We start from the raw sequence: 13492 nt of genomic DNA on the forward strand, positions 1-13492 counted from the left end.
ATGACCTAAACGAAAGTCGGACGCTTAACCGTCTAAGCCACCCAGGCGCCCCTCCATGGGCCTTTTAAAAGAACTGCAGCTTCTAAAAAAAAAAAAAAAAAAAAATGCAGCTTCTAAGGAAATCACTCCTTTTCAGAAAACAAAATTTTTACTAAATGCTTCGGAGCACAGGGTCCAAGGAATACTTAAGCGTGCCCAGGCAAACTTGTGGGCAGCAGTGCTTAAGAGGTTAGTGTTAGGTCCAGTCCTCACTGGAAATAAAAACAAAAACATGAAAACAAAAACTCCTGGTTGTGCCAAATAGACTGCTGAGCCACGCGGTGGAGGAATATAGAGAAACAACACGTTTTTACAGTTTGGTTTAGTGGGGGTTTTGAGAGCAGTGAGAAAATGGTGTCGAGCACTGTGCAAATATGCTAGACCCTCCTAACGGGAAGAAAGAATACAAACAGCTGAAAGGAAAATTGGAATGACATATTCTGAGATGGCCTCGGGACAATGGGAGAAGCTGGGCGGGGAGCAAGGCAAATACCAACTTTCAGGGTCTCAGACAGAAGGGGCATTAGAACAGTCAGGAAGAACAGTTCCATTTTGAGCAGTAAGTTAAACTCTTGTATTGTTTCAGAGATCAAGCTGTTTAATAACACATTTAAAACTGGTTAGCTTGTTGCAAGGAGAGTCTCATTTATTCCCAAAACGATCTGTGGGAGAGGATGAACCCACCTAGGAATACCTCCCTGAACCATGCAGGGTTGCCCGTGACCTGAGCGCCATCTAGTGGCCAAGTAAACATCTTTCTCACGTTCCCTTTAAAACCTTTATAATGACGCTGGAAAAGATCAAGGCCAACATCGCCAACAGAAATGAAGACTGATGTGGGGAGAGGGATCTTAACTCTTCTTTGGGCAGCTGATGGCAGGCACAGCGGTAGCTTCATGAAATAGTAGCCATCAGGAAAGAGTCAGAAGGTCATTTTGTGCTTCTACGAGGGCCTGCCCCTGGATTCTAAGGCAGGAGACAGCACCAATCAGAAAACTGGAGAAGATTCCTTCCATACCAGGACTTTCAATCCGCAAGGGATCCAGAATGCCCTCCCTCCCACCCCACCCTCATGACCCCACCTCAAATCCTTCTACCTGTACATCCAAAATAGCCATTCTCAGAAATTACCTGAACAGCACCTGCATCCTGGGATCATTGTTCCCACAGTTAGTGGGGGAAGGGGACTGGAGCAGGAGGGGCCCTCACAGCAGTGCCTTGTGGATGCTAGTTTTTGTGTATTCTGCCGATTAAAAGTACCAATGATGAAATCAGAATGGCAGAGAGCAGTGAGAGATTAAAGCTGCCTGAGGACACCTGGAATTTCACTGCACAATTCTTTACTTTCAGGTGTGTTTGAATTTTCTATAATTAAAAGGTGAGGTTTTTTTAATGTTTCAGAGAATATAGAAGAAAGGATTGCTCAACTTCAAGAGCACTAGGTGGAATCTTCCAGAAACTGGACACATTAACCTGTGCTCCAGGTAAAGATTTGTCAAGGTGAGTGGACAGAAACAAGGCACTCTGTCCATAGAAAGACACCACCACTGACCAGGTCTTGCCAGAGAGTGAATAAAGGAGAAAGGAAGAATCACAGAGTGTTAACCAAGGTAGAGAAGCAGCATCTGTAAGACTCCAGAGAACATTCACCTGAAGCTCTCGGGAAATGATTTGGAATTCTCAACAGAGTTCAAGAAGACATAGGTGTTGTGGAACAAAGCAAACCTTCTGGAAGAGAACCGACAAAAAAGAAAATGAAAAATATAAAAGGAATAACAGAGGGGAATGGAGGTGGGACAAACTCAAAATGTAATGATCAATTTTATTTTATTTTATTTTTTTTATGTTTTATTTATTTCTAGGAGAGAGAGAGAGAGAGACAGCGTGAGTAGGGGAGGGTCAGAGAGAGAGGGAGTCACAGACTCTGAAACAGGCTACAGGCTCAGAGCTGGCAGTCAGCAAAGAAAAAGACACGGGGCACGAACCCAAGAACAGCGAGATCATGACCTAAGCGAAAGTCGGACGCTTAACCGACTAAGCCACCCAGGCGACCCTGACCAATTTTAAACTACCTGGAAAGCAGGAGGAAGAACTGGTAGAGGGGGAAAAGATCAGATCAGTGATGCAGAAAGCCAATAATAATGATACTACACAGCAAACGTTGCTTTACTTTAGGTTTTCAGGCATACTAGACACTCTAAGAATGTTCCATTTATAATCTCACTGGATCTTTATAACAGCCTTATGAGACCAAGCCTGGCGAGAGGGGAGGAGTGACTCACTCAGCTACAAAGAAGCAGAATTGGGACCCAAGCTGCCTGACTCCAGAGTCTTATCCCCTACCCCACCCTGCCTTCTGCTGCTCCTGTTCCAATGTTAGAATAAATCCCTCTTCAATGCAGATTTAAGAATTCACCACGTCTCAGATAAAATTCAATGAAAAGAGTCCCACTCTTAGCTAGATCAAAGTAAATTAACTGTGAGAAAAAAAGATGCATTCCTACAAGCATAATCTAGTTAGAAAAATCAAATCAGACTGCTCTCAGAAAGTGCACCTGAATAAATTCAAAATAGACTAAATATTTAAGTGTAAAAAAAATCTTTAAAGACCGTTAAATATAACCTTGGGGTTTGCTGAAGGCCTTCCGAAGCATAACATATGGGGCAAAAACCCATATCATTTAGACAAGAGATTTTGAAAATAAGCACACAAAGTTAATTAGAAAGTTTTAAAAGGAAACAACAAAATAAGCTGAAGAGAAAAGAATAAAAAGATGAGAGAAGACAAAATTTAAAAAGAGAAAATCAGAAAATGAAGAAAAAATATTAGAATTGATAAATAAATCTCAAAGTAGATTCTTTGAAACAAAGCTGGGGGCGGGGGGTGACTTGTAACAAAGTTAACCAAGAAAAAAAAGAAAAAAATTCAAACATGTATCATTAGAAATAAGAAAAAGGAAAAGACCACAGGTAGAGAGAATTGTTTAAATTACAAAAGATTGTTCTATACAACACTATGTAAATAAATTAGAAGAGCTCAACATAGTGAACACTTTTCTATGAAAAAAATAAATTACCAAAACTGACTATAGTAGTAACAAACTAAAAATAACAGTACTCACAGGAGACACTGAAAAGTTTTCAAAAAGAGCTAGTACTATAATACCCACTCAAAAAGGGCACCTAGCCCATCTGGTTTTATGGGTGAATTCTTTCAAACCCTCAAAAGACTATATTCTTATGTTATATAAACTACTCCAGATGTTAGAAAAGACTTTAAATCTTTCCAATTAATTTTATAGAGCCAGCATAACCCAGATACCAAAACCTAAGAAATAACAAGCAGACATACCAATTAAAGATAATAGAAAATCAAGAAACAGGCCCAAGAACACATTTAAGAATTGGGTAGAGGATAAAGGTGGCATTTCAAAATATAGAGAAAAGATTATTATATACAGTGGTGGTATTAACAAAGAACAACTGTGAAAAAAGTAACGTTAGATCCTTGCCTTATTTGCTAAGGAAAGGTTAACAGATTTAGCTTTATAAGAACTTTAAACTCCTAGACATCAAATTCTATTACATGGTAAAATAAAACAGACAAGAATTATTTACCACATATACAACAGGGAAAAGTTAACATACATATGTATACAGAACTCTTACAAAACAGTGAGAAAAATAACAAACATACTATCAGAAATACAGACCAGGACAATGAATAGGCAATTTACAATAGAATAAATAAAAAGTATACAAATATATAAACAATATGTAAATATGAAATAATTATTAAAATATTTTTAAACTTGCATTCATCAACTTAACCATCTGTTGATTAAATGAAGATTAAGGCAATGATGAAATTCACCCATCAAATTAACAAAATTCTAACATTATTTTACCCCGTGTTGGTGAAGGTAGAGCAAAATAAGCTTATGTGAGTGATTAGAGTGTACATTAGTCCAGTCTTTTTGAAGGGCAATTTTGATGTATACAAATAGCTTTAAAATGTACAAATCCTGGGGCGCCTGGATGGCTCAGTTGGCTAAGCGTCCAACTCTTGATTTCGGCTCAGGTCATGATCTCACCGTTCATGGGTTCAGGCCCTGCTTCGGGCTCTGCACTGAGAGCATGGAGCCTGCTTGGGATTTACTCTCTCCCTCCCTCTCCCTCTATCCCTCCCCTGCTCACGATTTCTCTCTCTTTCTCAAATAATAAATAAGCCTTTTAAAAAACGTAAAAATCCTTTGATACAGCAATTCCATTTCTAGGTATTCATCCAAAAAAATCATGAATTATATAAAAGATTCAGCTACAAAAATACTCAATATAAAATTAGTTGTTTATAATGTAGAAAAGTTAGAAAATACCTGAATATTCATCATTAAGTAGTTAATGTGGACTAAGGTACATTTACACAAGGGAATGTGTGTATTCATTTCAGATTATATTGTAGAATATTTAATAACGTGAATAAACATCTGTGTTATACTGCTAAGTGACAAAAAGCAATTTTCAAAACAGTTTTTAATGCACATACACAAGCACATATACAGACACATTCATGTACATATGCATACGTACGTACAAAAAACTCCCAGAAGATTAATTAATTAGCTCTTCTCTGGAGGTAAGCATGTGGGTAATTTTATGAGCAAATTTTATATTCTTCTTCATTATTATTTTTTTTTATTTTACAAAATGATCATGGCCTACTTTTTAACTGACCAAAGAAAGCTATTTCAAAATAGAAGCTGCTGGGACACAGTCAGCCAACACAGAACGTGATGCACAGACTGGCTGCAGCCACCCATGTTATCGGCAGCAGTGAATCATCCTCCCTATGCCATTAGTGGATCCCACCACCAAGGTGTAGGGAATCCTAAGTGCCTGTAAGCCCATCTTTCTCATTGGCCACAGCCCTTCTTCATGGAAAATGGGCTGCAAAAGGCCTTACAATTAACACTCCCTTTTCTGCACTCTCAAAACTAGAGGTATAAGACAGGTAGGGGTAGATCAGGGGAGAGTGTGGAGGACCAGAAGGCAGAACAAGGGAGGGAAACTTACCTTCTATTTCTCCTCCAGGGGCAGAGATTTTTGACATACTCAGGTAGGTGGTGGCCACGATGTCATTGTGGGTGAGGCGGTCCCTAGAATAAGGGGGCAGAGAGGGCCTGAACACAGGAGAGGGACTGCACGCCACAGCCCACCCGGGAAGCAGAGGGCCTTGGTTATACATCTTTAGGGGTCCCAGTCTTCATACTGGGTATGTCACTGAGGCCTGGTCATCCTAGGGAAGAAGAGACTGGAAAGAAAGTGTTGGTCAAGACTCCTCCGGAGGGAAAGAGTCCATCTGGCCAACCACCAGCATCCCATCAGCCGACCGACACTGGGATGCCAGCCTGGATGTCTGAGGAGACATCTTCAGGTTGAAAGGAAAGAGGCCAGAGGCAGGGGGGAGGGCAGGAGAGCAGAGGAGGCTGTTCAGTGAACCAGACCCCCAGACGCAGAGAGAGCAAGGTTCTAGAAGCTCAAGAAATATCCAAACCAGGAGAAAACCAGGCATCCCAAGAAGAAGCTACCTCCAAGGCCACAGTCTTAAATTAGCTTGTATTAGCTAATGCAGGATTACTTTTTGTATCTGACTTGATGTGTGGTGAGGCACTTTTAACCTCCTATTTATCTCAAAGGATCCTCTCAACAGCCTTGAGGAACTAGTACTTTTTTTTATTATCCTCTCCATTACACAGATGAGAAAACTGAGGCTCAGAGGTGGAAGGTCTTGCCCAAGGTCAGCCTGGGAGGGAGGGGCAGAGCCAGAACTGAAACCTTGGTGCCCTGACTCCTGGTCCAGTGCTCCTGCCATGGTACGTGCTGCCCCACTCAGGGGCCTGTCCCTGTCCTGCTTCCTCGGAGGAAGGCCTCTCCCTTCCCTAACCAGCATGGGGGACTACAGGTAAGAGTTTGAGCAGACTGACTGTAATGAGCCTCTTAGCCAACAACATCCCATGTAGACCCTCCCTCTGGGTCCCAAGCCTGCCCCCTTGACAATAATATAGAGAATAGCTGGCACTTATTAAGCACCTACTGAAAGTCAAGCATCGTGTTAACATCGTCGTATGAATTAGCTCGAACCCTCACTCAGCCCCATGAGGCAGGTACTACAATTGGTCCCAATCTCAGATGAGGAAACTGAGGTTGCCAACGTGACAAAACTGAGGATTTGAGCCAGAAATGTCCACCCCCAGGGACATTTAGCGAATTCTGGAGACAGTTTTGAATGGGGACGGGGCAGGGGGTCGGCGGGAGGCACTAGAGAGATGCCATGGCTGCTGCTAAACACCTTGCACTGCACAGGGCAGTCTCATCCAACAAAGAATTTTTTGGCCCAAAACGTCCTACTGCTAAGTTGAGAAATGCTGGACTGGGCAACACCTATCTCCTTCCTGAAATTTCCCGGGGCCCCATTTTCCTTGGAGCCCTGTAGGCACTCACTCTCCCCCTCCTATGAGCACCTAGGCCATAGGCAGCTTCAAGCAATGACACTCCTAAGCCCCATGGTGAAAAACCCGCTTGGGCAAGGCTATTCTATTTTTCTTTTAAGTGCTGTACCCATCAGATACCTGATCTCTGCTGCTCCCTTCCTTCCTCTTCGCAGTTGCCAGGTTGATGATTAAGCTTTGATTTTAAAGTTTTCCACCAGGGCAGGGACTAACTAGGAAGAATGAATTGTCAGCAGAGATCTTCATCATTTTGCCTGATGAAGGATGGTAATAAGCTCTGAGAAGTAAAAACTTCCCGACACAATCTACAGTGAGATCATCACCTCACTGGCAGCTGCCTTCGTGACTGACCCCTGGAAAAGACCAGCACTGAGAGAGGGATGAAATTTCTGATCTCTGGTCTTATCTGAACTGTGTGAGAAAGGAAAGCAAATGGGAGGAGAAAGATTCTCTTTTTATGGGGTAGAAGTAACTTCTTGCATTTTTATTCTTTAACAAAAAAGAGAACATAGAAGAATTGAGCAGAAGATTAAGTTACAAGGAAAAGGCCATGTGGACCAGATCGTATTTCCAGGACTCAGGTGATAACAAAAGTTTATCTGCGTTTTCTGGGAAGAAAGCACTTTTCTGGATAGGAACTTGCAGGAGCAGAACACTTTCTGGCCAAGAGCTGGGTTTTGGGGCTTGGGGTTGCTTTTGGAAAATACAGCAAGTCTGAAAATAGACTCACAATAAAAATGCCACTTCAACCCAAACCAGAGATGCAACCACCAGATTCCGTAATGTGTTTGGATTGTACAGTATGCTGATGCCTTCGACACAGCTCACACGGACCCGGGCAAGGCCCAGCCACCCCACACACGACACAACCGCACCCATGCGCACATCCGCACAAGAGCCCCCAGGCGGGCACACACACAGTGGTGTACAGCCAATCAGCCATCTCCGCACGGGTGTACACCCGCATCGTGAGCTGCGATACAGAGGTGGTTCCGGGGACGTGAAGCACATCTCTTCCCCACGACCGCTTGCCCACGGAACATACCTGCGGTCAGGGCCCTGGAGGCCTCTCCCTCCTGGCCCTCCTGGCTGTTGCTTTCCTCTCTAATTCCCACAAGCTGTTTTCTCTAGGCCTAGGGAACTGGCGCACACTTTAATGGCTCTGTGGCCTGGGGGTTTTCCCTGGTCTCTCATTACCCTCCTGGCTGGGGGTACCATGGCCCGATACCAAAGGAGAACACGCTGGGAACCGCATGGCCAAGACTTTTTGGGGGCAGAAAAAGGACAACTCTCTTTTTGGAAAGCCTGATGTCTGAAAGGTCCCGGAGCTCATGCATGTGGACCCCGAACGACCCTCCAGGTATGAAAGAGATCACCTTAACATAGTGGGAAGCAGACAGCCCAGCGGTTAAGAACACAGGCTTTGGGAGCAGCAGGCTTGGGTTCAATCCCAGCCTCAGCTGCTTCCCAGCTGTCCCTTCAGACAGATCACTCCCTCATCTATAAAGTGGCCAGGACTCGAGCTGAGGATCACATGATGTCACGCATGTAAAATACTTGCTGGGCACAGGACCTGACACACAGTAGGTGCTCATCCCACATTAGCAGCCAATGGCGGGGATGAGGAGGAGGGGGGTCACAGCCCATCCTCCCAAAAGCTCTACTCTTTTCAGCTTCCTTGCCTTTGCTTATGATTCTCTCCTCACTGGAATGCCTTCACTCTGGACTTCGCAAAATCCCACCTCCTCCAGGAAGTCTTCCTGACAACCCCCTGCCCTAGGGGATCTCAGGCTGCTGGAGATGTCTCTGCTCTACCTGGCTGCCCTCTGTGCCTTGGAGGAGGGTGGTGAGTAAGCTTCCCAAGAACAGCCCATGCCCTCTCCTTCTCTAACCTCCCCTCAGAGGAAACTCCCTTACCTGAAACAGACTCTCCCACTATGTGTCCTCAGCTGAGAAAAACTGAAGGACCCAGTGACCCCTGAAGATAGTCACCCCCAAAGACTCCAAGACTCAGCACTCACCAGTCTATGACGCGAATCCTCATTTTTTCACACATAGAGGGAAACTGAGGAGGGAAGAGAGACATGTTGGGGTGGGATCCTTTTAAAGAAGGGGAAGTGCAAGTCCAGGGGTACCTGGCTGGCTCAGTCCGTGGTAGAGCATATGACTCTTGATCTTCAGTTGTGAGTTCAAGCCCCATTTTGGGTGTAGAGATAACTTAAAAATAAAAATATTTTTTATAAAAGCGGTGATACCTGGGTGGCTCAGTCAGTTAAGCATCCGACTCTTGATTTCCACCCAGATCACGATCTCACAGTTGTGAGATCAAGCCCCAAGTATGTGCTGGGTGCATAGTCTGCTTGGGATTCTCTCTCTCCCTCTGCCCCTCCCCTGCTTGTACTCTGTCTCTCAAAAATAAATAAATAAACATTAAAGAAGAAGGTGAAGAAGAGGGAGAGGGAAAGGAGGAGAAGGAGGAAGAGGAGGAGGGAGACGAGGAGGAGGGGGAGAAGGGGAAGTCCAGGATATAAGCAGGATTGTGGGGAGGCCAGGAGCCCAGGGTCTGCTGGGATGGGCCCGAGGAGGCAAGGCTTACCATGGCAGGCAGGGTGATGCTCTGGTTCCACTGAGGGTTGGCTGTCTTCTCCAGGATCTTGCTGCAGAGCTAGAAGACACAGAGGACAGGTGGATGGAGCTCCAAGGGAACTATGGTCTCCTTCGAGGACCACCTCACCAGCAAGGGGCTCTCTACCATGTCCGCCACCCTTCAGGCTGGGCAGAAGACCCTAGGGGCCTTAAAGGCTCAGACAAAGCTCAATGGTAAATCTGATCCAGAGCTGGCGAGTATGGGGCGGGGTAGCAGGAGAGTGCAGGGGGTAGGGGGGTAGAGACAGACTGCTTGAATTCCACAGTCCTTCTACCCTAATCTCCTACCTCTGGCTGGAAATTCCGCTCCCCCAACTCCCATATGGCCAGGACCTAAGTGTGGAGGCCCTGAGTCCAGACGGGCTTTCCCAGGGGTCCTACAGAGCAAGGCACTAACATCTATCAGTTAGCCCAACCACCTGTCCCTTTGGAACACTGTGAGCCCTAGGAGATTAGAGATGGGGGAAGAAGGGGAGAGAGGAGCTGGAGGGCCAGGGCTTTGGGGCCAGGCACCAGCATCTGAGAATAAGAGACGAATGCAGTGAGCATAAAACCCCCATAAGCCACAGTCTGCCTCAGATCAGCCCTGCTCTTAAGACTGGGCTTTCCACAGGGCACCTGGATGGCTCAGTTGGTTAAGCAGCTGACTTCGGCTCAGGTCACGATCTCACAGTCTGTGAGTTCGAGCCCCATGTCGGGCTCTGTGCTGACAGCTCAGAGCCTGGAGCCTGCTTCAGATACTGTGTCCTCCCTCTCTCTCTGCCCCTCCTCCACTTGCAGTCTGTCTCTCCCTTTCTCTCAAAAATAAATAAGTGTAAAAAATTAAAAAAACAAACAAAAAAAAAAAAGATTGGGATTTCCACAATCAAGAAACCTAGCAGAGGTGGAATCTAGATCCAAACCAGTGACTTGTGTGCTCTGCATGTGCTAGGAATTCCCCAGGACGTGCCACGGGCACAGCCAGCTCCAGGACATCTGGTACCTGCACAGGGACAGTAGGTAACCTATTTCAGATACATAGATCCTAGTCGGTTTGCATGTCCTGCAGCCTTTCTCAAAGCATTTACTGTGGGCCCTGCATTGTACTAAGCATTTATGAGCATTATCTCACTTAATGAGCATCTCAGGGGCTCTATCAAATGAGGGTACAGCTTCCAGGACTTTGTCTCCACCCCTGATCCACCCAATGTCAACCCCTATCCCCACCCTCCCCACCTCTCTGTGAGAACAGCTCAGGCAAAGCCTGGAGGCAAGTCTGGATGCCAGGATTTGCTCCTTTTGTCAGCAAAGAAAGGAGTAAGAAAAGAAGAGAGACAAACAATTTCATGGGACAATGGGCAGAGAGTGAATGAAAACTCGAAGGGTTGTAAAGCACATGAAAAGATGCTCAACCTCCCTCATAAGAAAAGAAACACAAATAAAACCAAGACACCATTTCTCACCCATCAGATTCATAAAACTCTCTAAAATCCAGCAGCCCTCTGGCGGCAGGGCTACAGGGAGACTGCACTCTCATACTGCGCTGGTGGAAGAAAACAATAGCTCAACCCTCCACAGGGCAACTGGCCACTATCCACCCAAATTGCAAATGTAAAAACCCTCTGACCTACCAGTTCTACATTCACTTCTAGACATTCACCATACAGAAATACTTGCATATGTGCAGAATGACACGCGTAATGAAGTGATTCACTGCACATAGCGTGAAGTATCAAGGATATGGAACAACCCATGTGTCCACCAACAGAGGGCACGTTACATAAATGACGGTCCGTCCACACAGTGGGCTACTATGCAGCTCTGAACAATGAGGACTGCTCTGTGATACGAAACAATTTCCACGTTATATTATTGATTGAAAAAGGTAAGTACTGGGGCTGTAACGTACCACGTGATGACTATAGTGAACATTGCCGTATGGCAGGTTTGAAAGTTGTTAAGACAGCTCCTAAGAGCTCTCGTCACAGGGATAAAAATATTTTTCTGTCTTTTTTTCATAATGCTGTATCTATATAGAGGTGGGTATTAACTAAACTTAGGATAATCATTTTGCAGTTTGTAACTCAAGTCATCATGCTGTACATTTTGAATTTATACAGTGCTGTATGTCAATAACTTAGTAAAAGTTGGAGGGGGAGAAAAATTAAAAAGCAAAGTGCAGAGCAGTGAGTATAACATCCAACCATCTGTGTTAAGAGAATAGCACATAGGAATTTGTAGTCTGATCTGCTTGCACGCGCATAACAAAACCAGAATGATGCAAAAGCATCTAACTGCAGTGCTTCTCTCTGCCGGGGAGGAAGTGATGGATGAATGGGATGGAGCAACAGGAAGAGCTTTCATGACAGCTGCTGCATAGAGGATGCGGGGAGAGAGAGATACATAGACAGATACATACGTAGAGTCTCCATAATAAATATATTACCTAATTCAAATCTTTGATGATGTATTTTTTAAATAAAAGTAAAAGAAAGGACTCTAACCAGACACAGCCAAGAGCCCCTGCCAACACCGTGCCTCAGCTCCCTGGGACAAGAAGACACAGGCTGTCGCCACACTCCCAGGAGCGATGCCCTCAGGGCCTGCTTCAGCCTTGGTCCCAAGTTGCTGAAGGCGTCCTCTCCAGCAGGCGTTTCCACCTGGCCACCCTGGGCTGTGGGTCTGGGAGCCTGAACATAGCAGGTCCCCTGCCACACCCAGGCCAGCCCTGCCTCTGGCCCTAGAAAACCCCAACAGTCTTCCCGCACTCTGCTCCACCCCCCACGCACTTGGCGGAGCCAGCACCAAGCTTCCTCCCCTTCCCCTCCCCCTTTTCTCTAAGCATCTTTTCTGTTTTACTCTCCTTCACTTCTTGATAGAGTGTAATTCGTACCACAATCCGGGGGGGGGGGGGGCGGTTATTTGGCCATCTATATCAAATACTTAAAAATAAGCATGCCCTCTGCCCAGTTCTAGAAACTTCCCTATAAAAAAGCAATCTGAGTATGAAGAAAAATTCTGGTACACTGATTTGTCACTGAGATGTTCATAAAAGAGGAAACTGGCAACCGTAACAAAAAAGTCATCCCCAAATAGATTATATGTTATGTCATAATCATCTAATAGAATACTATACAACCATCAGAAATTTATTTCAAAAGCTGTTTAATAACCTAAGAAAATACTAGACTATAAAAACAGTTTACCAAAATGAGTAGATATAATTGATTCTTTTTATTGATGGTAGTTATATATTCTACAAATCACCAGGAACACTGAATTTGTGAATATTAAACCACTGTTTTGGGGGAAATACAAGGTTAGGCTCCTACCAGCCTCAGATGCAACAGTTTTGTCAACTAATCAATATATAACCTTGTGTCATTTGTGTTTCTGTTTAAGGATTCTTATTTAATATACACTGTTGTGGGGCACCTGAGTGACTCAGTCGGTTAAGTGTCAGACTTCGGCTGAGGTCATGATCTCACAGTCCATGTGTTCCAGCCCCTCATCGGGCTCTGTGCTGACATCTCAGGGCCTGGAGCCTGCTTCAGATTCTGTGTCTCCCTCTCTCTCTGCCCCTCCCCCGTTTACACTCTGTCTCTGTCTCTCTCTCAAAAATAAACTTTAAAAAATTTAATATATGCTGTTGATTCATTAACATTGAACTCACGGTCAACAGCACTATAACTCATGCCTGAATGAAGCTTATCTAACATATCTTTACTCTGTAAGGTACACTCAGCCTTTTTACACAGAGGAACACTTGAAAGCCCTTCAGCCCTACACTAGGGGAGCATTTTAAACAGTCAAATCACCAATAAAGAGCACAAAAATGTGAAAAACACAACACCAGGCAGACCAAGAAAAGGACACTTATTTACAGGATGAGAACTGAGACAAAAAGGCAGGGTCACATTGTTCCAAATTAGCAAGCAACATGGGCCTCAGTCATACTGCACAGGCTGCAAATGATCACGAAGCAGCATGACTATTAATTTTAGGATTACAAATAGGGATGCCTGGGTGGCTCACTCAATTAAGCGTCCAACTCTTGGTTTCTGCTCAGGTCATGATATGGTTCATGAGTTTGAGCCTTGCATTGGGCTCCACACTGACAGCTCAGAGCCTGGGATTCTCTCTCTCTCTCTCTCTCTCTCTCTCTCTCCCCCTCCTCCACTCTGTGTCTCGAAATAAATAAACTTTAAAAAAATTAGCGAGTAGGTGAATTTGCAAATATTCACAAATAATGAAAATCAACTTACTCTAAACCTAATTTTTTCCAGTGCAGGATTGGGGAGGGTTGAGAGTGAAAACAG

General features: G+C 44.7%; 1 protein-coding gene across 2 annotated transcripts in view; it reads right to left on the reverse strand.

The window, feature by feature from the left end:
- Nucleotides 1-13492, reverse strand: part of DYSF (dysferlin) — a 203486-nt gene that overhangs the window by 130514 nt on the left and 59480 nt on the right. For both annotated transcript variants that reach the window (XM_039239562.1, XM_039239561.1), the window contains exons 15-17: nt 9145-9213; nt 8570-8613; nt 5113-5195 (exon numbers count right to left, since the gene is read on the reverse strand). In XM_039239562.1, coding sequence (XP_039095493.1) covers nt 5113-5195; nt 8570-8613; nt 9145-9213 — 196 coding nt within the window. The remainder of the gene's footprint in view (nt 1-5112; nt 5196-8569; nt 8614-9144; nt 9214-13492) is intronic.

The sequence above is a fragment of the Hyaena hyaena genome, unplaced genomic scaffold, assembly GCF_003009895.1.
Source record: "Hyaena hyaena isolate Hyena2069 unplaced genomic scaffold, ASM300989v1 scaffold_158, whole genome shotgun sequence".
NCBI classification, from domain to species: domain Eukaryota; kingdom Metazoa; phylum Chordata; class Mammalia; order Carnivora; family Hyaenidae; genus Hyaena; species Hyaena hyaena.